Source organism: Aureococcus anophagefferens (genome assembly GCF_000186865.1).
Source record: "Aureococcus anophagefferens unplaced genomic scaffold AURANscaffold_37, whole genome shotgun sequence".
In the NCBI taxonomy this organism is placed as follows: domain Eukaryota; class Pelagophyceae; order Pelagomonadales; family Pelagomonadaceae; genus Aureococcus; species Aureococcus anophagefferens.
Window position 1 is genome coordinate 70,945 of NW_008705594.1, and position 21,634 is coordinate 92,578.

The 21,634-nt window shown below is 56.8% G+C and overlaps 5 protein-coding genes across 5 annotated transcripts; 2 read left to right on the plus strand and 3 right to left on the minus strand.

Moving 5' to 3' along the window:
• Positions 1-71: 71 nt before the first annotated feature.
• Positions 72-1,076, plus strand: AURANDRAFT_67296 (hypothetical protein; the record flags this gene model as incomplete). Its single annotated transcript, XM_009042730.1, has 3 exons — positions 72-681; positions 819-949; positions 1,047-1,076. 3 exons carry the CDS (start codon positions 72-74, stop codon positions 1,074-1,076), a joined length of 771 nt encoding a protein of 256 aa, XP_009040978.1.
• Positions 1,077-1,831: 755 nt separating this feature from the next.
• On the minus strand, positions 1,832-1,993 carry AURANDRAFT_9512 (hypothetical protein; the record flags this gene model as incomplete). Its single annotated transcript, XM_009042788.1, has 1 exon — positions 1,832-1,993. A coding segment is annotated over one exon (162 nt), but the record flags the coding sequence as incomplete, so codon positions are not given.
• A 3,360-nt stretch (positions 1,994-5,353) lies between these two features.
• Positions 5,354-6,277, plus strand: AURANDRAFT_32742 (hypothetical protein; the record flags this gene model as incomplete). The annotated part of the gene is made up of 1 exon (XM_009042731.1): positions 5,354-6,277. A coding segment is annotated over one exon (924 nt), but the record flags the coding sequence as incomplete, so codon positions are not given.
• Positions 6,278-15,812: 9,535 nt separating this feature from the next.
• AURANDRAFT_32737 (hypothetical protein) lies at positions 15,813-16,466 on the minus strand (the record flags this gene model as incomplete). The annotated part of the gene is made up of 1 exon (XM_009042787.1): positions 15,813-16,466. A coding segment is annotated over one exon (654 nt), but the record flags the coding sequence as incomplete, so codon positions are not given.
• Positions 16,467-17,963: 1,497 nt separating this feature from the next.
• AURANDRAFT_67300 (hypothetical protein) lies at positions 17,964-21,059 on the minus strand (the record flags this gene model as incomplete). Its single annotated transcript, XM_009042786.1, has 8 exons — positions 17,964-18,251; positions 18,549-18,572; positions 18,714-18,811; positions 19,565-19,621; positions 19,697-19,905; positions 20,061-20,112; positions 20,374-20,500; positions 20,931-21,059. The coding sequence occupies 8 exons, from the start codon at positions 21,057-21,059 to the stop codon at positions 17,964-17,966; spliced, it is 984 nt and encodes a 327-aa protein (XP_009041034.1).
• Between the last annotated feature and the right edge of the window lie 575 nt (positions 21,060-21,634).

A 21,634-nucleotide genomic window follows, 5' to 3' on the forward strand; every position in this document is an offset into this window, starting at 1 on the left:
CTTCTCGCCTTGGCTTCGCATCCCTTTACCCAGCCGTGCGGAAAGTTCCGCTTAGTAACCCGGATTTCCGGATGAGCAGTGAGGAAGTCGCGGAGCTCTTGTTTACCCCATTCATTGTACCCTACTGGCGGAGACAACTCGGAATGTCGAGGATGACTTGGTTCCATTATACTACTATCGCCCTCGCTTCCAATATAGAATCCCGCTCGGACAAAAAAGTCGGGGTCACCGAACAAAAGATCGTGACGCCTACTTTCATGGACTCGGGAAGCGTGGATTGCTGCCCACAGATGGAGCCACCAGCAAAGAAGCCGCGGCTGCCGCACCCGAAGGGGGACCCTGAGGTAGCGGCGCAGAACAAAGAAATACAGGCGCAGCGCAAAGTGGCCGCCAGAAAAATAAGCAGACAAGCCGAGAGAAATGAAGCCCATATGCAAAAGTTTTCGCTGCCTGCGGACGGCTTCTATCTTCACAAGCTTGATGAGTGTGTTGTCAAGGATGCAGTGGCTAGTTATGATAAGGTCAAGGAGGGGTTCGCGGAAAAGAAGAGGAGAAATGGATGGACGACTTACTTCGGAACGGACACGACCGCGCAGGCAAAGCGAAGTGGGCGATGGATGAACGCCAAACTTAAACTTAAGCTTTCTACACATGCAAATTTAAGCAACATCACAGGTACAGGTACGATGGGAGAGGTCGTATTGGCTACGGAGGAGAATGTTGACCAGCAGATAATGCATACAGACCATGTTTGGACCTGCGGAACGCTGACATCAACTGCGATATTATGAATTGGGACTATTCCCACATTCCCGCAGGATACTACGACGCTATTTGGAGTTCGCCCCCTTGCGAGAAATTCTCTCATCTCCGCCGTTCTTGGATTGGACGCAAGTTGAAAGCCTTTGGAGACGTGCCCGTGACTCCCGAGATGCTCAACGAGGATATGGTGGCAAAAGGTCTACCAATTACCGCCCCGAATCGCCCGTATTTTAAATCCCCCCCCATTAGCCCCATCCCCAATAGCCCCGAATATCCCAGTGTAGGTTCAACAGCAACGCAAATCGGCACCGTGAAGCACACGTCAACATGAAGTATCCCATTTTGTTGAAGTCAAGGTGAAGGCAAGTTGAGGTGGTATATCATATGATATCCGCCCCATAACCCCCGCCGATTTACCCCCGCACGGGGGTTAAACAAGGCGGGGGTTATGGGGCGGATATCATAATATGGGGCGGATTCCATATGGGCGGGGTGAAGCGCCCTGCCTTACGCGCGCGGCGCGCCTGTTTTGTTGCGCTGCCGCTCATCACACAACCTTGACTCGCTTCGCCTGGCTTCATGGGGCCGCGGGCGGCGCGACGGGCTTGTACATGAGCGTCGCGTCGCCGACGGCGTGCTTGAGGCCCGCGGAGAAGGACGGGTCGACGTTCTGCTTGGCCTTCATGGCGGCGCTCATGACGGCGTGGTGGGCGAGCAGCGCGTCCGTGTAGTCCTCCTTGGTCTTGAAGGGCGAGCCGGGCGTGCCGAAGGGCTTGCAGCGCTGGCAGAGGCAGTAGTTCGAGATGAGGTCGATGATCTTCGCGCAGTGCTCCTCCTTGGTGTTGATCCAGCGCGTGATCTGGTTCAGGACGAGCGGGCCCTCGGACATCTTGCCGTAGAGCTCCTGGATCTGCGCCATGGCCTTCTCGATCGTCGCGCACGCCTCGAGGAGCTCCGCGACGAGCTTCGGGTCGTCGAAGATGCCGCAGGGCACCTGGCAGTGGCCGCCGCGAAGACGAAGGACGAGGTGGAGCGTCGACTCCTTCTGGATGTTGTAGTCGCTGAGCGTGCGGCCATCCTCGAGCTGCTTGCCCGCGAAGATCAGGCGCTGCTGGTCCGGAGGGATGCCCTCCTTGTCCTGGATCTTCTGCTTCACGTTGTCGATCGTGTCCGAGGGCTCCACGTCGAGCGTGATGGTTTTGCCCGTGAGCGTCTTGACGAAGATCTGCATGATTTTTGAAGGCGGCGGCGAGGCGGCAGTCGGAGCTGGTGGGCATTTATTGTGAAATATACCAATAAGTCAAAAAAAATCTATTAATTTATATGAATATCAAACTATTAATTGTAGCTTGTTTAATTGTTATTGTATTGTTCTCATTTCAAAAATATTTAAGACATAATAAAAATAAAACCAAGGAGAATTGGGCGCGAAGCTCTGGATTCGATGGCTTCGCGGTCGGCAACATCATCTCGCCACAGCAACACGAACTGCTGAGCCATCTCTCTGGGCAGCCTCGGAAATATGGTCATCATGGACCGCCGCCCGTCGGGGAAGGCGGCGGTGCTGTCATTCCCGGAGACGGAGCGCCTCAGCAGCGCCAACCTCATGGCCGTGCCCATGTACCTCCAGCACGGGTTCACGAGCATCTGCACGGCGTCGGCGCTCGCGGAGACGGGCGCGCTGCGCTACATGATGGAGCACGAGCGCTGGAGCCTGCGGAGCCTCTGCGAGGGCCTCAAGCTCCAGCCGGGCTACACGAAGAGCTGTGTCCACCTGCTCGTGTCCCTCGACCTGCTCGTCGACGAGGGCGGCGGCGGCTACCGGCGGGGCCGCGACTTCGACGACTTCGTGCGGCTGCCCTTCGAGTCCATCGAGAAGTACCTCAGCTACGACTTCGCCAAGGTCTTCGACCAGAACGTCAACGCCTTCTTCGCCCAGATCGACCTCACGGGCCCGAAGCTGCCGCGGGTCCAGCTGCTCCTCGAGAGCTTCTACCTCGCGCCCATCGTCATCTACCTCCGCATGTACGTCCAGGGCACGTCCGAGGCCTTCAAGACGACGCACCTGCGCCTGGACGAGTCGTCGCTGGGCCCCAGCGTCCTCGCCATCTTCCAGGGCCTGGGCTGGTGCGCGGACAACACGTCGAAGCTCACGTACATGGGCATGTACGTGCTCTCGACAGCGCTGAACGCGGGCGTGCCCATCTCCTACTATCCCATGTTCCAGGAGCTGCCGAAGATCCTCATGGGCGACGGGTCCATCTTCGCGGCCCAGGAGGCCGACGGCCACGAGGTCCACGTCGACCGCGTGCTCAACGTCATCGCGTCGGGCGCGCAGCACAAGCGCTTCTTCGAGCACATGTGCAACGGCGTCTTCAATCGCGTCTTCGACGACCAGCCCCTCGAGGACCAGCCCGCGGCCGTGGCGGACATGGGCTGCGGCGACGGGCGCTTGTTGCTGACGCTCTACGAGTACGTCCGGGACCACACGAAGCGCGGCAAGCACCTCGACAAGTTCCCGTTCACGGTCATCGGCATCGACTTCAACTACGAGTCGCTCGACGTGACCAAGGAGACCCTCGGGTCCCGGAACATCCCCTTCGAGGTCCAGTGGGGCGACATCGGCGACCCCGACGCGGCCATGGACGAGCTCGAGAAGCGGGGCTTCCCGCGCGACAGCGTGCTCCACGTGCGCACGTTCATCGACCACGACCGGCCGTACATCGCCCCGAAGCGGCCCGGCGACGACTACGCCATGTACGCCCACGGCGTCTACAACAAGAACGACGGCACCATCATCGACCCGTCGACGATGCTCCAGTCGCTGGTCGAACACCTCGAGCGCTGGAGCGACGCCGTCGGCGTCCACGGCATGTGCATCCTCGAGGCGGGCCAGCTCCCCGCGCGGCTCGCGGGGCAGCACATGGAGCAGTGCGTGAGCCTGGCGTTCGACAACTGCCAGAGCCTGAGCCACCAGTACCTCGTGCCGCTCCCCCAGTGGCTGCTCTGCGCGGCGGGCGCGGGCCTCTTCCCGGACGTGACGTCGCTGCGCGCGTTCCCGGACAACGTGAGCCGCATCATGCTGAGCCACTTCAAGCCGCGGGGCTACAAGGTGCGCCACGCGCGGCCGAGCGACCTGACGCGGTGCCTCGAGCTCGAGGCCAAGTCCTGGGACCCGGACATGCGCACCGCGGCGTCGACGGTCGAGCGGCGCTTCGAGGCGCTTCCGACGTGCAACTTCGTCATGACGCGCGACGACGTCGTCGTCGGCGTCGTCTTCTTCCAGTTCCTCGACGACGTCGACGCGCTCCTGCGGAGCACGTGGAAGAAGAAGGACGCGCTCGGCAAGGAGTCGGGCCCGCGGATCCAGCTGCTCGACATCTTCGTCGACTCGCAGGTGTCGTCGACGATGGGCGGGTCCATCGGCCAGGAGCTCCGGGACTTCGTCATGTGCTACGCGTGCGTGCTGCGGAACGTCACGGAGATCTGCGGCGTCACGCGTGCGCGCAACTTCCGCGCGTTCGCCGACAAGGGCGAGACGTACGAGACGTACTGCCTCCGGAACAACGGCGTCCACGACAGCGGCCTCGCCCTCCACTCGCGGGCCGGCGCGACGCTCCACAAGGTCGTGCACAACTGGCGGCCCGAGGACGGCGACAACGACGGCAACGGCGTCTACATGTCCTACGCCGTCGGGCCGCCGGCGCCGCGCCAGGCGAAGCCGCCCGCGCCGCCCGCGAAGGCGACCGGCGTCACGCCCCCGGTGGCGCCGTCGCCGCCCGCGTCGCCTTCGAAGAAGAAGAAGAAGGAGAAGGTGGCGAAGCAGTCGAAGTGGCCCGCGTACGTGCCGCCGCCGTGCGTCCGGCCCGAGCCCAAGCCGCTGCCGAACAACCCGCTGCGCATCTGGAAGGCGAAGATGGACGCGGGCCTCATCCCGCCGCCGGAGAAGCGCCTGGGCGGCCGCCAGAAGGTGCCCCAGCGCGTCGTCCACCCGGAGCCCTACATGTTCGACGAGATGGCCAAGTGCGACCTCCTCGCGATCCCCATGTACCTCCAGCACGGCTTCTGCCTGCTGAGCATCTGCAGCGCCATGGCGGACCTCGACGTGAACATCACGCTCTGGATGCACAAGTTCCAGGCCTTCAACGTGCGCGAGCTCTCCGAGAAGCTCGAGCTGCGGCCGGGCTACTGCACGTCGCTGATCAACTCGCTCGTCACGCTCGGCTTCATCCGCGAGCGGAGCATGTGGGGCGACGAGGTCCAGTACGAGGTCGACATGGAGGTGTTCAACGACCTCATCCGCCTCCCCTACGAGCCCATCGCCGACTACCTCAAGTTCGACTTCGCGTCCATCTTCCGCGACGACGTCGACGTCTTCCCGACGATGGACCTCCAGGGCCCGAAGATCCCGAAGATGCAGCTGCTCCTCGAAGGGTTCTACCTCGCGCCCATCGTCATCTACCTGCGCATGCACCTCCACCCGTCGTCGGCGGTCTTCGCGGCGACGCATCTGAATCTGAAGTCCGTGCCGGTCATGGCGCCGACGCTCATCCAGATCTTCCGGCGCCTCGACTGGCTCGACAAGGGCACGATGAAGCTCACCTACAAGGGCACCTACGTCCTCGCGGCGGCGCTGAACGCGGGCGTGCCCATTTCGTATTATCCCATGTTCCAGGAGCTGCCGAAGATTTTGAAGGGCGACGGGTCCATCTTCGCGGCGCAGGAGGCCGACGGCCACGAGGTCCACGTCGACCGCGTCCTCAACGTCGTCGCGTCGGGCGCCCAGCACCGCCGCTTCTTCGAGCACATGTGCAACGGGCTGCTGAGCCGCGTCTTCAACGACGAGCCGTTGGAGCAGCAGCCCCGCGCGGTCGCGGACATGGGCTGCGGCGACGGGCGCTTGTTGCTGACGCTCTACGAATACGTGCGGGACCAGACGAAGCGCGGCAAGCACCTCGACAAGCACCCGCTCACGCTCATCGGCGTCGACTTCAACGACGAGTCGCTCGAGGTCACGAAGGCGACGCTCGCGCGCGCGGGCGTGCCCTTCGAGGTCCAGTGGGGCGACATCGGCGACCCGGCCTTCGTGGTGGAGGCGCTGGAGAAGAAGGGCTACGCGCGCGACTCCGTGCTCCACGTGCGGTCGTTCCTGGACCACGACCGGCCCTACGTCGCGCCGAAACGGGACGCGGACGCGTTCCGCATGTACACGCGCGGCGTCTACGTGAGGAACGACGGCGACGTCATCGCGCCCAAGACCATGCTCCAGTCCCTCGTGGAGCACCTCGAGCGCTGGAGCGACGCGGTCGGGTTCCACGGGCTCTGCGTGCTGGAAGCCGGGCAGCTGCCGCCGCTCGTCGCGGGCTACGAGATGGAGCGCTGCGTGAGCCTGGCCTTCGACTGCTGCCAGACTTTGAGCCACCAGTACCTCGTGCCGCTGCCCCAGTGGCTCGTCTGCGCGGCGGCCGCGGGCCTGTTCCCGGACGCGCACTCGCTCCGGACGTTCCCGGAGTCCGTGAGCCGCATCATGCTGAGCCACTTCAAGCCCCGGGGCTACAAGATCCGCCACGCGACGCTCGACGACCTCGACGCCGTCGTCGCGCTCGAGGCGGGCTGCCGCGGCCTCGAGCTCCGGACGCCGCGGAGCGTGCTCGAGAAGCGACTGAAGGAGCGCGCGCGCTTCAACTTCGCGCTCCACGAGGGCGGCGCGCTGCTGGGCGTGCTCTTCTTCCAGTTCGTCGACGACATCCCGACGCTCCTCGAGTCCCAGTGGAAGGACCGCGACAAGCTGGCCGTGCCGGAGTCCGCGGCGACGCACGCCATGATCCTCGACGTCTTCGCGGACGACGCCGCGGACTCGTCGCTCCGCGGCGCCGTCGCCGCGGAGCTCCTCAACTTCCTGCTCTGCTACGCGCGCGCCCTCTCGGCGAACGTGGCCGAGATCTGCGGCGTCGTCCGCGCGGCGCGCTTCAAGACGGCCCCGAAGATCGGCGACGGGTCCTTCGAGGACTACGTCTTCACGGACAACGGGGCCCACGACCCGGCCCTGGCGCTCCACGCGGCCGCGGGCGCCAAGGTCCAGGCCATCGTCGACAACTGGTGGCCCGAGGACGGCGACAACGGCGGCAGGGGCGCCTACGCGACCTACGTCGTCGGCGCGCCGCCGTTCCTTAACGATTGTGTCCTGGATGAACGTCTTTGCCCAGGGAAGTAAACAAATAGCCCAGGGAAGTAAACAAATAGCCCAGGGAAGTAAACAAATAAATGAATCAAACTAAATATAAAAGTCTAGCTGATATTTACACGAGGCGTCCGCGTCGATGCGGGCAGCCTGAAGACGATGGGTGCACCTCATGCATGACGCTCTGCCGGCGACGCGTGACGCCGCCTCGCCGGAGGAGGTGGCGCCGCTTGCAAGGAGACGCAGAAGGTAGTTCTCACAACATCGATGCCATTACCGCGGCACTCAACTCTCTTTCGCCGGACGTTCTTCGCCCACGCAACTTCTCGCAACCGCCACGCGTAATTGAAACTGAATCCTGCGGTGCCTGCAAAATGAGCTGAGAACTAGCTACAGAGGAACAAAGAAACTCAGTCCCGGGGTTGTCAAGTTCGTGTTTATTCGGATGACGATCATCGCCGGGGAATCCCGGTCTTCCGTTCTCTGCTTAGCTCGAGGCACATTCCCATTGTCGAATCACCAACCATACCATGACATTCGTGCTAGGGTTTTTGGAGATTGACTTCAACATCAACCTATACCTCAAGCAGTCGGTTCCCGAGGCCATCCTGATGGCGAGAGTAGAATGACCTGCGATAATAATATCTCAGTATCATTCTCTCTCTCTCCTTCGGCAGTTCCCTGGATCATCAGAGGTAACCTGCAAACACCCCCCCACTGGGCCCCAGATACTGCTCGATGCGCCACGGCTGGGCCGACTTCGTGCGGTGCCGCGACAGTGCACACTTGTTTTGAGGGACAGCGGTTTGCCGAGGCGAGCCCACGCTCGCGTGCGGATGTAATTTTCGGCATAGTCTGGGTACATCGAGCGAGATATCTGGTCTGGTCTAGTCTCGGCTCGGTCTTCACTCTGAGATCCAAGAGCACAGAAGGTTATCAGACAAATCTCCGCTTGTTGTGGCTAGCGTACAAAGGTACCCAAATCAAGAGTACCTTGCTTGCCCTCAGTATAGTCTGCTGCGGCATAGAGGGCACGTGACAGCGCATATGAGCCTGGATCTTTTGTCCTTGAATCGACACTAGCCGAGCTGCATCGTTGCGTGACGCTCGGAGACCGCTCCTGTATGAAAAGAGTGACAGCCGGTTCGTTAGAAGGCAAAGAGGCTTCGTGGTTGGCGCGGTGTACCCAGCCGTGCGGGAAGACGAAGCTCGTATTTTGCGTTGTTCTATAGCATTCAGTTGCCTGAATGGGGCAGCCGTCAATAAGGATGGTCGTCCCGATGTCGTCGCAGCCTCGCCCACGTGCATCGAGGTCAATGGCGGCATCGTGACTGAGAGCGCTCATGAAGGCTTTGACTCCCAGGTTGGGAGTATATACCGTCGTGGCTAAGCCATGCTTGACAGCGAAGCTTGCGAATGTTCCAACATGGTCGTGCACGTTGAACGTTTCGCACCGAATCGTGTCTCGATGGAGCATCGTCTGGAAGACGTGAAAAAACACAATCATCTTGTCTTTGTGAGCGTTACGTCTCGAAAGGTGCAGGAGCTCGAAGTCAAAGAAATCACAAATTGTAGTGTACTTGGTTGAGACATGCAGCTTTGCACTGGCTGCATGCTCTCGTAGGAGCTTTGCGAGCACATCCCACCGGCCAAGCACGCGGACTATCGTATTCATCTTGCGATACTTGCAGCTTTCGCGTGACTCATTACGATGACGGCATGGCTTCCAAAGTTCGTCTGATGCAACGTGCTCCACAGCGGCGACAGAAAAGTCATTCGAGACGATGACACGTTCCAGTCGAGCTCGCATCCTTGGGCACTCTCCACGGTCTGGGTTACTGTACTTTTCTTCGAGCCATTTTGCATCAGCTATGATGAACTCTGTTGCCATATCATTAAAAAATGGGGTCCATCTACCACCTAGGTTTGCTGTTGTGGGCACCTGCTCGATTCTCGGAATGGCATGTGAAGCACGTGCGGGGGCAACAACCACGCCACGGCGGTGTAAATACTGAAAGTCAGCCCAAGGGCTTGTCGGTTGCCACGCCGAGTCATTCCGAGAATTCATGAAAAATGCTGCGGCCCCTACACATGCTTCCTTAAACGAATTCTCGGGCTCGAGTACAGATTTTGGTCTGTCCGCGAGGTCCGAACAGAAGAGCGATACAGTGACTAATAAAATCGATTTTCTCATAACACGACGGCGCATGCCCTGACAAATCCTCAATCCGGCTACAGCGGCAGCTAAACGGTTTGATTGAGTTGCTGCTGGACCGAGCTAGAACCACGGAGAATGGCCTTCGTGGTTGAAATTGGCCGGGGGTTGGTGACGAAGCCGTGCGCAAGGTGCTCCGGGGGACAGCCGTCGATCGAGGCCTCCCTAACGCGATCGCCGGGCGCGTGGGCCCGAGCCACAATCCGCGGCCCACCATTATCAAAATGAGCAATGTATACAACAGTAGCACAGTCGCCGGACAGTGCACCCAGAGACCCCTAGGCTAGCCCCACTAACACTGCGTAGCACAGAGTCGAGGCGCCGGAGCGGCAGCCTCGGGAGCGACCAGAGCGTCGCCACACCGCCGCAGAGCGGGCGGCGGCGAAGCGCGCCGCCGGCGGTCCGCCGCGGCCTGGCAATGGCCGGCGACGACGACTTCGACGACGGCGGAGGTGGAGACCATCGTCAAGACAACAGACCCCCCATCCGATCCGGGGAGGGTCCACCACGCTCCCCTGGAGCCAGCCTGTAAAACGCCGCTGCGCATACTCAAAATAGAATACGAAGAATGAATTGATCTCGTCGACCGACAAGCCGTTACGTATCAATTTATTGAACTGAACTGCTAAATCGCGCATACCGCCCCGGTCCCATGGTGAAATCTCTGACCACCACTTGTCAAGCACTTCCTCCAGAAATGTCGTTATAACCCACGCATGGCCCTTGAAGCCCATGACTGCTCGCTTATCCTTAGCTGCTACGTCTATACCGTCCAGGTGACCGATGCAAAAAGTCTGATCCTGCTTGGCCCACTGACATACGATGCTAGCCAGATGCCACTCGGCGAACAATCCGTTTACGATCGAGCCCAATAAAGAGTCCTCTCTCGATGGTGATTTCGACGCTGAGTAAGCGCCCGGCATTATCTGGCTGACAACCACGCTCGACGAGACCTGCATAGATGCTGTCTCCGCATGTTGCTGAGTGTCGGTTCGCATGGATGGGAACAGGGGACCATGCCCCATTTGCGGGACTTTGCTCGGAAAATCGCCCCGAGACCTCCCCACCCGCAACAAATCCTCTGCGCCTTGCACTCCAGCACCCATGTCCCGAAGCACGCGCGCCGTCCGAGCGCCCGGCTCACTGGTGCTCTCGAGCAAGTGCTTAGAATACGCCTGGCCGGTGCCCGTCGTCACCGCCTCCCACACCTGAGAGCCCAGGTTTGCTACCTTAGTCGATGCATCTGCGATTTTGACCAAACCGTCTCCGCTCTGCTGAGACGTTCTGATGACTTCAGCCAGCTTGGCGGTGACGTGACCAAACACCGCCTGCTGAGGCGCCTGCGGGCCGTCCGCAAACATCGCGCTTATCATCTCCTCGTTCATCCCGATGCTCGAAATAGCCCGCTCCACCGCAGCCGCTTTGACGTCAAGGTTATAGGCATCGCCGGTAACGGACTTAACTCCGCTTGCCAACATTCTGATGTACTGATGCTGCTCTACCTCCCCGACAGCGCCGAAGAAACGCATAAGCATGGGAAACTGCTCAATCCGAAAGCGTCCTTTAAGATCGTTATGCTCCTCAAGCGTCCGGACCTTGCTCCGCGGCAAATCCATACTGTGCCGTTGCTGCGACTCACCGCCAGTCCACGCCACACAGATCATCCCACTGCGGTGGCACAAGACATTAACCTCGCGCCACTTACCGTTGATATCCGCATACACTGTCTTTGCCAGCTCCAACCCAGGCGACACCGGCGGATCGAAAACATGCGGTTGCTGCCGCGTTGGCGACACTGGGGCCGGGACCGGAGCCGGGGCTGCCGCTTGCTGATCGTGCTGGAACCCTCCGGGAACAAACGCCGTTGCTTCCGCTGATAAAGGTACCCCGCCTCCCGGCTGCTCCGCTCCAGCTAATGCTCAGGTTGTTGCCGGTTGCGCCGGCGCCGGGGCCGCTACTGGCGGCAGCCGCGCGCTAATCGCTGCGAGCGTTGCTGCCAACTGCTGCTGCCCCCTCATCAACTCCTCGAAATCCCGCTTGCGAGAAGCTTCTGCCACCTCGATATCCTGCTTCCGAAGAGCTTCTGCCTCCTCGCGATCTCGCTTGCGAGAAACCTCCTGCTGCTCATCTCGCGTGGCCAACATGCTCTGGACTTGTGCCGCAGTAACAGGAGCATTCAACTCCTTGTCGTTCACCCGAAAATCACCCACGACTGGGTCAGGTGCCCGCTCCTCGTCACATATCGAAAGCTCCATCTTCATTGCCGCAGCCCGTCTCTTAACAGCTTTTGTCACCTCGAGCAATGTCTGCCCAAAATCCTGGAAGACTGTTTGCTGCAGATGGTTTTCCCGCACCAACTGGTGCACCGCCTGGCCGACGTACTCCATCTGCTCCCCCTGCGAAAACTGATTCACCTCCAGGGGCATGTCCCCTCTAAATATCGCGTTAGCTAGGGGCAACAGCCCCGTCGCAAAGGTCACGGGGTCGGGGGTTTCATCCCCAGGTGAAGCCCGGGGCCGCCGCCAGCACCGCCCGCAGCGCCTCCCGCGCTGGCAAGGCCTCCGCCTGCTCGCTGAACGGGCGATCCCTCAACCCCTCCGGGATCGGATTGGTCCTGACCATGGCCGCCGCCTCCCGGCTCTACACTACGCTCCCCCAGAAAGAATCTCGCCGGTGGGCTGCTTCAGCAGCGCCGGCCAGATAAGAGCATAAGGAGCGAGTATCGACTGAGCTGCAATAATAAATAACAGCTCATTTTCTCTCTCTCCTTTGGGCGCTACTTTCTTGGCTAATCGAAGATTACCTGTACGAATAAAGATTGCTGCGTATACTCTCCGACCCTTTAGCCGAGATTGAAAGCTACTTCAGCTGCTGTGCGAGGCCAAGCTTCGTTCCAGTTCAGCCCGGGAATTTTGCGAATCAATTCGAAATGGCGCGGTATAAAAGCTAGTTTCCTGTGCCGTGGAGGCCTGCCCTTCTGCGCAATCCTCTGAACTGTATAGGCATCGCGTTGTGCACTCCCGGTTGATCTGCACTTTGCGCGCATATTTATCCAGGACCCACCCATTCACCCGTGACAGATAGAGATTCGCCGAGCTTATCTCTTTGCCTTTCCCTTTCCCGGCCTCCATCCGCGGGACTTTCCATGCCAGAAACATAACGCACAGCATAGTGTCGAACTCGATGAGGTCCTACGGTCCGCCACCGGGGCACCAGCGGCACAGTGCCCGCTGGCCGCCCCGCCCCTGGTCCGCTGCCCGCGAGGGCAGCGGACAGGTACCCAAAACATGACTGGGCAGGTCACGGCCAAAAACCCAGGAAGCCGGAACACGAAGACTGCCCCCTGTGCCCTGCGGGACTGGCGCCCTGGAGGCGGCGAGCTCCGCCCTCGACTGCCACCAATGAACGACGGCCACCAAAGACCGTTCCGCGTCCGACCCCGAAAGAGGCTCCGATCCTACCAGAAAAGGCTTCCGAGCTCTCCTCCCGCGCCTCTAGAGACTGGTCAGTAATCTCGCGGTCCCACCACCGCCTATAGACGCCCCTGCGCCCTTCGGCGACCGTCCAGCCGGAAGCCCGCGTAGTAGCAAGTATGTACATTCCGCTACACTACCGAACCGCATTTTAAAGGGGGTTTGGGCGATGAGCAAGGACAGCAACGGCCCATATAGCCTTCGGTTCATTTCTGATCTGTTCCGCGAAGTATAAGGGTCGAATTTGTCCCAAATTTGAATGCTTCGAAGTGACCTCCGTCTAATTTTACAAGTTGCAGGGCAAGCCCCTCATTCCGTGACCAGCCATACATTCCATCGTGATGAACAGCTTGACGACGAGCGCGGCCAAAGTAATGTTCTGGCCCATAGGCCGTCTTGATGAGCCTAGTCTCGGTAGACGCTTCCATATCGTCCCAATTGAAACTTATCTGCAGGCTCATGATAAAATTTGCAACCCGACTTACCTCTCCGAATTCATCAGCGTCGTTGGTTGCTTTCCACAATTCCCCAAAAAGGTCATCAGGCGTCACAATGTCGCCGACGTGGACTGCTGCTTGCAGAAATGTGCTCTATTACGGCACTATTCGCAGCTTGAATAAGAGAGCGGCGTACAAATTTGCTCGCTCCTCGAGCGCGGATGCAAAGACGGTCAAATCTGATGCCCTGGAATCATGTGGCATGGGGTCAACTAGCACCAAACTCACAGGCCGCATCGAATTCGAGATTTTATTGATTGAGAGAGCGAGTAGCGCACCAAAGGAGTAGCCTACGAGGCGCACGCCTCTTCCAGTGAGTCATTGCGAAAGCGCCGCAGTATGGTGTCTAGCTCAAGCATCAACATCGACAAATTATTATTGCTCACCAGAGGTCAATTCAGGCGCTTGCAGGGCGATCAGCGTCTGGCCCACTGGTAGCAAAGGCAGTAAGCCTTCCCCATACTAAAAGCCCAGTCCGTCGTACATAATGACAATCGCAGCTGTCAGCAGAGCACCACTCCTCAACGTGCCAATGAATGTATCAGAGACCTGCTTGATGACCCGGAACCTATGGAACTCGGACCTTGTTGCATAGCCCAACTCCCAAGCTAGTAGTTTAGCCGCTGGGGAGATAGAATAAGAAGAGTTCTTCAATTTCCACTTGTCGGCCAAACTGTGCGTGCGATTGTTTGAAATCAAAGAAGAACTCAAATGTTCACGCGGCCAAATGTGAACCTTGCGTCAATGCCTCAATTCTTGAGCAGCTTGGGGTCCGTTGCAGCCACACCAGCATCAATGGAAAACGATTGTACGGCGCTAGTGTCATAGGGGTTTGCCATTTGAAGCTCAAATTCAAGTCCCAGAAAGTCGGATATGGCGCTCAGTACATCAATAGGTCAGCAAACGAGATCCTCGTATCATACTCACGCACGCTGATCACCAGCAACCTCAGAAAACAACAGGATAATATTCTGATTGTGCGCAACCCACTCTGGCTCAGTAGTGCTCCATTCAACATCTGCTACTCTATTTTGAAGAGCTAGATTCTTCTTGGTGAGATCAATCCAAGATTCAATGCATGGCACTGGATGTCGAGATATAAAAAGATATTTTGCTCGCGCAAAGCAGGACTCGGCTTGGCGTAGCACGCGGATATCGCTCGAGTATGGCGGCGTCTTGTCGACAAACAGCTTCGGGATAGTCCATTCCTATAACTCGCGCGACACCTACAAGATGCCGATAGACAAGATAGCCGATGTCGCTACGACCATCTTGGCGCGCGTGGCATCTGCGCCTCTGAGTTCCGCGATAGCCTTGATCAGACCACCCGAGAGCCCCATTGAATCGGGGAGTGCCGCTTGACGTTGTTTCATCGTTTGAAACGGAAGAAGATAGAGTTCTTGTGGCGCGAAAAGCATAGAATGTGCATGCAAGCATAATTAAAGCAATGAAGATCCTGCTCGGGGCGTGGAGAGCACAAAGACCTGTTTGCGGCTGCACCGACGACAGACTGAAATAGCATCAGCGCTCGTAGACAGGACAAACAGAGACTCAATATTTGCCCCGGAAATCAATTCAGACTGTCGCTTTGGACCTCGCATCTCCTCGAGCAAAGCATCTTTGATTGCCCCTATCGACGGATTGCCCAAGATCAACTCGTTCGATAGCATGACTCCCGTGGTTTGCGATATGCTATTTCGGAACTCGACGATTGACAAAGAATCGAAGCCCAGGTCCATCAGCGTGGTATCATTTCCCATGTTGTTCTCAACTACAACCTACCCAGCCAAGGCGTCCTCGACAGCGGCGTGGACCTGGTCCTGAGTATTTAGCGTGCGAGTTTGACTTGGATGAGACGCCACGGTCTGTTGGCTACTCTCATCTGAGCCAGATGTACTCTTAGCATCGTGGTGCTTGGTCTCTTAGACTGGCAGCAGTCGTGATTAAGCCACTAGAAGTACTCACGCCCGCTCGAGCCTGGTTTTAGTAAAGTCTGGTCAAAATTAAACCGGGTTGAATGTGTTGGTCAGTTTACCATTGATTTCTACACATCTGGCATTCTATTTTGCTCGCACACTCTGGATAGCTGATATCAGATCACATTCCTGTTCCCAACAATACAAAGTAAGAAATAGTTTCAGATGCAATTTGCTCAAATTGAGAGGGTGTATGAGCAGTCTCGCCGCAACCAACCCCTTCTTACACGGCATACGGTGCTCAAGAAAATTCGTACACGGCATACGGTGCTCAAGAAAATTCGCCCTGACGTGACAAAATGTTCGTGGCGAGCTGCTTACTGCAAATGCCTCAGGTAAGCGATGAACTAGCATGACTGGGGATGAACATGAACATGCCCTTATTCATTGGTGTTTTGCTGAAATGCAGTGTACCATTTGAACCCAATCAAATGCTTCTCACTTGGTGGGTCATCTGTAAGCTAGCTTTTTTGTCTGATTACGCCGAACGAGTCATCCCTGGGTGCGATACAGCGAGCACGACACTCAATTCGGAAGATCGGTGGATTTGGCCACTCTCTTTCCAAGCCGAGCATGTGCGATGATGCCTGTAGCCCCGAACGAGCTCGCGCCGCAAATTGATGCACACGAAGCAAGAATTAAGTCCGTCGCAAGCTCCAATCATCTGTCCGCAACCATGCTCTACAGGTTTGGGTTTAATCAGCGAAGTTAGGCATTGGCGACGGTTACCTGAAATTCAAGCACTGTACTGAGATTCAGCAAGCCGCCAGCACCAGCCGTGCCTTCCATGTGGCCCAGATTCCCCTTCAGGGAAGTAATCGACACAGCAGAAGACTCGAACACGCCAGCCAATGAGCCAATTTCCACGGGGTCGCCCAGAGATGTGCCAGTCCCATGGGCTTCGATGAATCGAGTGTCGATGTCTCCAGCGCAACGTATTAAGTGCTGTTGCGATGACCCGTTCAACGCTGTGAAGGTCGCACTCTGACCGTTGTGCAGGCAGCTCGAACCAAGGTGCATGCTCTCCGTGTCGGATCTAACGGAACTGTTCACGATGCCAACGCAGCCCTCGCCACGCTGATACCCGTTTGCGCAAGAATCAAACGTGAGGCATCGACCACATGTCGATAGCATCCCAGCAATAGAAAACATCGAAAACGCGCCACGGGCGCTCAGAATCATGCTGCTGCCAATCGAGAGAGCATTGACACACTCGCCGTATTCTATCAGGCGCGCTGCGAGGTGCGTCGCGACGAGGCTGGACGAGCACGCAGTATCCGTCGCAACACACGGACCACGCATGGCGAGCACGAAAGACAGACGGGCCCCGGCTGCAGATATACCATTACCGGTCATGTCGTATGGACCAGGAATTCGCGATATCTGCTGTGTATTATCTTAATTCATCATACCGAGCATGACTCCAACGTCTGCGCTTGCAAGCGTACTTCAGGCGAGCGAGCTTCTCTACAGCGCGCGATATCCTATGTGTAACACGAGAAACTACTGTGGGTCCATCGGCGCTGCTTCCGCCGGTCGAATTCAAAAAAAAATGGCATCAAACGCACTCATCTGGTCCAAGAAAGCGGCGTATCAGAGACGCTGCTTTTGATCAGCATTGAATCCCCTCACTTCGACTGCATCCATGTCCCAGCGGGAAAGTGGCACTGAGCCCGCCATATTAAGCGCACCTTTCGAACATCCTACTGTATCAGCACTGTGGTGGAGACGAGGCGGAAGAAGAAGCGACATGGCCGCAACAAATACCGACCGGCTTTGGTCTTCCGCTTTTTAGTCTGCAGGACCGTCGATTTTTTTATCAGTTCGGTGGACGTCTTGTACTTCCAGGGACCGAGGCTTGGGCGTGAGATGTCGCGCTATTGATGCAATGCTCGGGTAGTCAAATAGCGTCGTCGCTGGGAGGTTTGTACTGAACTGAGTTCCAAGCTACTGCACAAGTTCGGCAGCCGAAAGTGAATCCAATCCAGCATCCATGAGCGGTGTATCACTATCAATATTGGTCTCTTTGAGCATTGACGAGACTACGGAGGTTACGAGGTTTTCCGCGAGTTCCAAAGTAATGCTAGTTGCGGGTTGGCGATGACTTACCGAAAGCATCGTACTTCTGGGATGAGGAAACGACTCGAGCACTTTTAGAACCTTTGATTCTCATGTTCGATGACCTGACGACCTCTTTTGATGCTCCTCATTGGCGTGTCCGCTCGCCTCAATGTTGAGCAAGGTCTCTTGAGTGAAATGCGCTTTGTTGCCCATACAATCAATTTCTCATTTAGTAATACCGCAGATAGCACGAGCACGTCAGGTGGCGTTCGTTCTTGCTATCTGAATGTCGGACAGCACGGCACTTGCAAGACCGGATGCCATGGCGTGATGCGCATCCAAGGTCAAGTCTTCCACGTACATGCGCGTTGAGAGATTGTGTCCGACGAGTCTCGGCAGTACGAATGTTGCCATCACTACTGGACTGAGGCCGTACGGCGCCACGCCCAGCCGGAAAATTGCGGAACGAGTGGCCACACGATGGTCTGTAGCCAGGCCCAGCAGCAACCCGCCACCGATGGATGATCCCTGAAGCACGGAGATTGAGAACATTGATGCGCCTCGTATCTAATCGAGGACATAACCGCTGCCGTAAATGCGCTGCGCTTTGATCCACCAAGGCGGAAGCAGCGATGCTTCTCTGTCGTACCGACCTCCAGTGCAGAAATGAGGGCCAGCAGCTTGGAGCACTAGAGCTCGAATCTTTGTTGAGGCAAAAACGGCCGCCAGGCCGATTCCAAGGCTTTGTAATAGCCTTGAAGTCATGGCATTGACCGTGGAGGGATCGTCGAGCTCGAGCTATGCTGTGCAAGTGTTATTCCATGCGAGGGTGAGGACGTCACCGCGTGAGGATAGTAGTCTGATACCCCCGAACATGGATACCGCGGCACTACTCAACACATGGTTCACATTTGCAGCTGATAGCAGGAGCCCATCCTCATTTGGTAGTTGCGATGCCTGATGCTGATTCTTCTGCTTGATCTCGCCAACGAGGCCCATTTGAGACGCTTCTAGGCTATCAGCTTGCAAAGAATTGGCACTGGTGTACATGACTCTGACATGGGTGGTAGCCACAATGGAAATGTCCTGGAGGCACAACATCGTGTCAAAAGTCAAGGGCCCTCGGGTGACTATTGTTATGCGAACTAGCTTCTAATATCCAAGTGGAGTAATGTCGGGGACGCTGTCCTGGTCAAAAATTGTGTGGACATCAACGGTAGCTCCACTTTTAGACGCAGCACCCAAGATCGCAGCCATGGAACGAATCTCTGCGGGCTGGAATCAAGTCAAGCACACGTGGATGACACCGTGGCTAGTGATGATAGCAGTGCAGACAGGTGAGTGTTATCTCTGTTGTTAAGTGGTCCTCATAGCGACGCTGACCTGAACGGCGGCTTTAGCTGTTACCTGGGTTGTTGTCAATTTGGAACACAACACTCCGGCTCAGAGAATTCCATTCTTCCCTCTGGCAGGTGACAGCAAACCTTAACCCTGATTTACGGTAAAGATGTAATCCAACATGCTTTGTTAATGGTATGTTTTGTACACATGAGACGGTTTGTCCGCCACCAGGATCACTGGGGTAGCTACAGGAGGCAAAGACAGTTCTCCCAGGCTGCTTGAGTGAATCAAGTCGAGAACGACACCTGCAGAATATTGTATCATCTGCTGTTAAATCTGGCTCAATCGAATCGACGGCTGAAGCACAATAACTCGGTTCGAACTCCAACAGCACGAAGATACTTCAATTCCAGGAATGCGCGCTGAAGGTGATATGAATGCCTCGGTCAACATTGCAGATCAAATACCTATACGAAGCTCGACGGCATTTGCACATTCCTCAAGGATGAGATCTAGACTTGAGGTAATGAATTTTGCCGACCCAACCTCTCTTTTTTTAGCCCTAGGCCGCGGTTCACTTCTTTGGGGGGGGAGGGGAAGCGGGCCGTGCTTTTTGCGCATCAATACCAATGTGTTTCAAGTGCCAACAACATCGATGCGCCACAAGATCAATATGCAGCTTCTGAGTTGGTTAAGCGCATCTCTTCTGTCGAAGGCAACCGCACTCTTAGACTATGCGTGAGTCGTCAAGCGTTCTCCTTGCCGATCGTTGATCGTACCGACACACCAGTCTGCGATCCGAGCGAAAACCACCTGTCCTTTGCCGGGTACCACAAGAATCGGAGACGCTATGTCCTCTAGAATGGGAGCAAAGTTGCTCCTACTTTGTTGCATCTTTTAACTCCATGCGCCATCGTTACTCCTGGAAAGAACAAGGGCACGGCACGTGATGGAGTGTAGCAAACTTGCCAGGAGAGGCGTCGCTGTCCACCCACACTCAAAACGCAGAACTTGGCCAGCCTGCCAATGCGCAGTGTGTGAAGAAATATCCGTGTAACATTGACAAGATCGTTTGACAAAACCAACAGCATTATTGATTTTCTGGCGAGACACACCTAAAAATCCATACTTCTGGCAGCACATTGAGACATTTCACATTGGGTGCTTTCACATATATGCGACGGACACACCAAGCGCGCCGGGGCGCAATGATGTCAATGCATTGACTAGAAAAGGACCGAGGCTAGGAAGTTTGTGCCCTCCGTGAAATGCACGAACGCCAGAGCTGGATCCAAAGCACCCCGCAGTCCGACCAACCATGTGCTGAATGTCAACGGTGTCGGCATCGCCGACCAAGTGAAGGGATGCCACATCGCCTGCAACCCCTTGGTAGAGGTGACTATGAGCAGGTGACGTCAGCGCGCAGACGCTGACTAGCAATCAACTCCGGAAACCGGGCCCAAAGTCGGAAGTCTATTGAGTGAGGAGAATCGACGCTACAGTTCCACCTTCGCTGATCCCTGCAAAACCGTGGATGGGGGCCTGGTCCCTCACAGTTCAGGTCGCGTGCGCCATAGATGCCATCCAGTCTTTTCGGAGTCCGTATCTATCATCATTGTGGTCTGTCGCTCTACGAATTCAAGCAAACATCTCAGCTTGGCTGGCACTGGTCAGGGAATACTGCGAAATCAGGCGCCACGACCGCGACTTCCGTGGCTCGTACCCGAACCGCTCACGCAAGAAGAAGCCACCAGCTCCAGATGAAAAGTCGGCTCCTTGACTAGGGGCACTCGCCGTCACCCACTGAATTGTTCAGCTTGAATTCCATCCCTTGTGATTCATTGAGCAGACCTAGAATTCTGCATACGCGTCCATACCATGGAAAAATACAAGGTGAAGTGGTGATCGAAGAGGTCGACCCTGGCCGCTTGTAGGCACTCGCAAATGATCAGAATCCGTCCACGTTCTTTGTATGCGCTTCGAGAGATCCGTTTCTGGCATAGAGATAAGGCTTGCCGGATTTTACAAAGGGTAATGACGCCCAAACTCTGAACTAGTTATAGAAATCTCGCAGACGCCACTGCCTTCGAAATTAGTGCGACGACAGTGGAATTAATGATGGACCATGCCACCAGATCAGAACACGGTACGTTGAATCTCACCACACGCACCAGACAGTCTTGTGCTACAGTGATCCATCCCTAGTGAAATACGACAGGCTGCAAGATTTGGTGCCATCCCGCAAGACCAAAAATTTCCGGTATCGTTCAAGCGTAGAATTCTCGTGTTGGCGGAAAATGCGCACGATGCGCACGGACTTAACAGGACCTCAGGCCGTGGCACTAACGTGATCCCAATCCACCCAGACAGCTCGATGTAAGAAACTGTTGATCATTGAGCGCGATAGAATGAAGCTGGCTTGACATTTAGGGGCAATCCCAATGCCAGGGACACAAAGGCCCCATGTGCAATGGTCCCGCTGAATCCAAACGAGCTCAGACGGCCGTCGGGTGATCGCTGGTTGCCCTCTCTAGGCAATGTTTCAGGAGGCATCTCAAATCACGAGGACACAATCGAAAACAAGTGCACGTTCAACCTATCGTGTTCGGGATCCGACGAGTCCAACGCCAACGGCAAGCAGACAGCTTGAGCTGCGCGTTGATAGCGACAACGGACATACTCAAGGGAACAAGCGCGAGAGACGCCAACCCAGCGGCAGCCGCCGATGGCTCCAGGTGACCCATGTTTGATTTCAAAGATGCGCATTATAAGATCTGCGAGTTCGCACGCAAAGCTCCCATAGCCGCTCCCACCTGAGAGAACCGTCTCAGCCCAGCGTTGAATAACCCAATAAAAAGACCTCGATCGGATCTCCGAGTGCCGTTCCCGTGCCGTGCGCTTCTAGTGCTCCGTCTATGGCGCTGCCGTCTCACACAGCTTCAATCAGTCACCTTTGTGAAGAACCATTCGGTGCCGTCAAGCTCGCGCTCGGACCATCCTATTACACAGCCGTGCCGAGGTTCTAGACATTTGAGCCTGCCGAGAACAACAGGAATGCCCCGCATCCCTCGCCACGGCAATACCCGTCTGCTCGGCGATCAAAAGTGTGGCAGCGCCCAAAGGCGGAA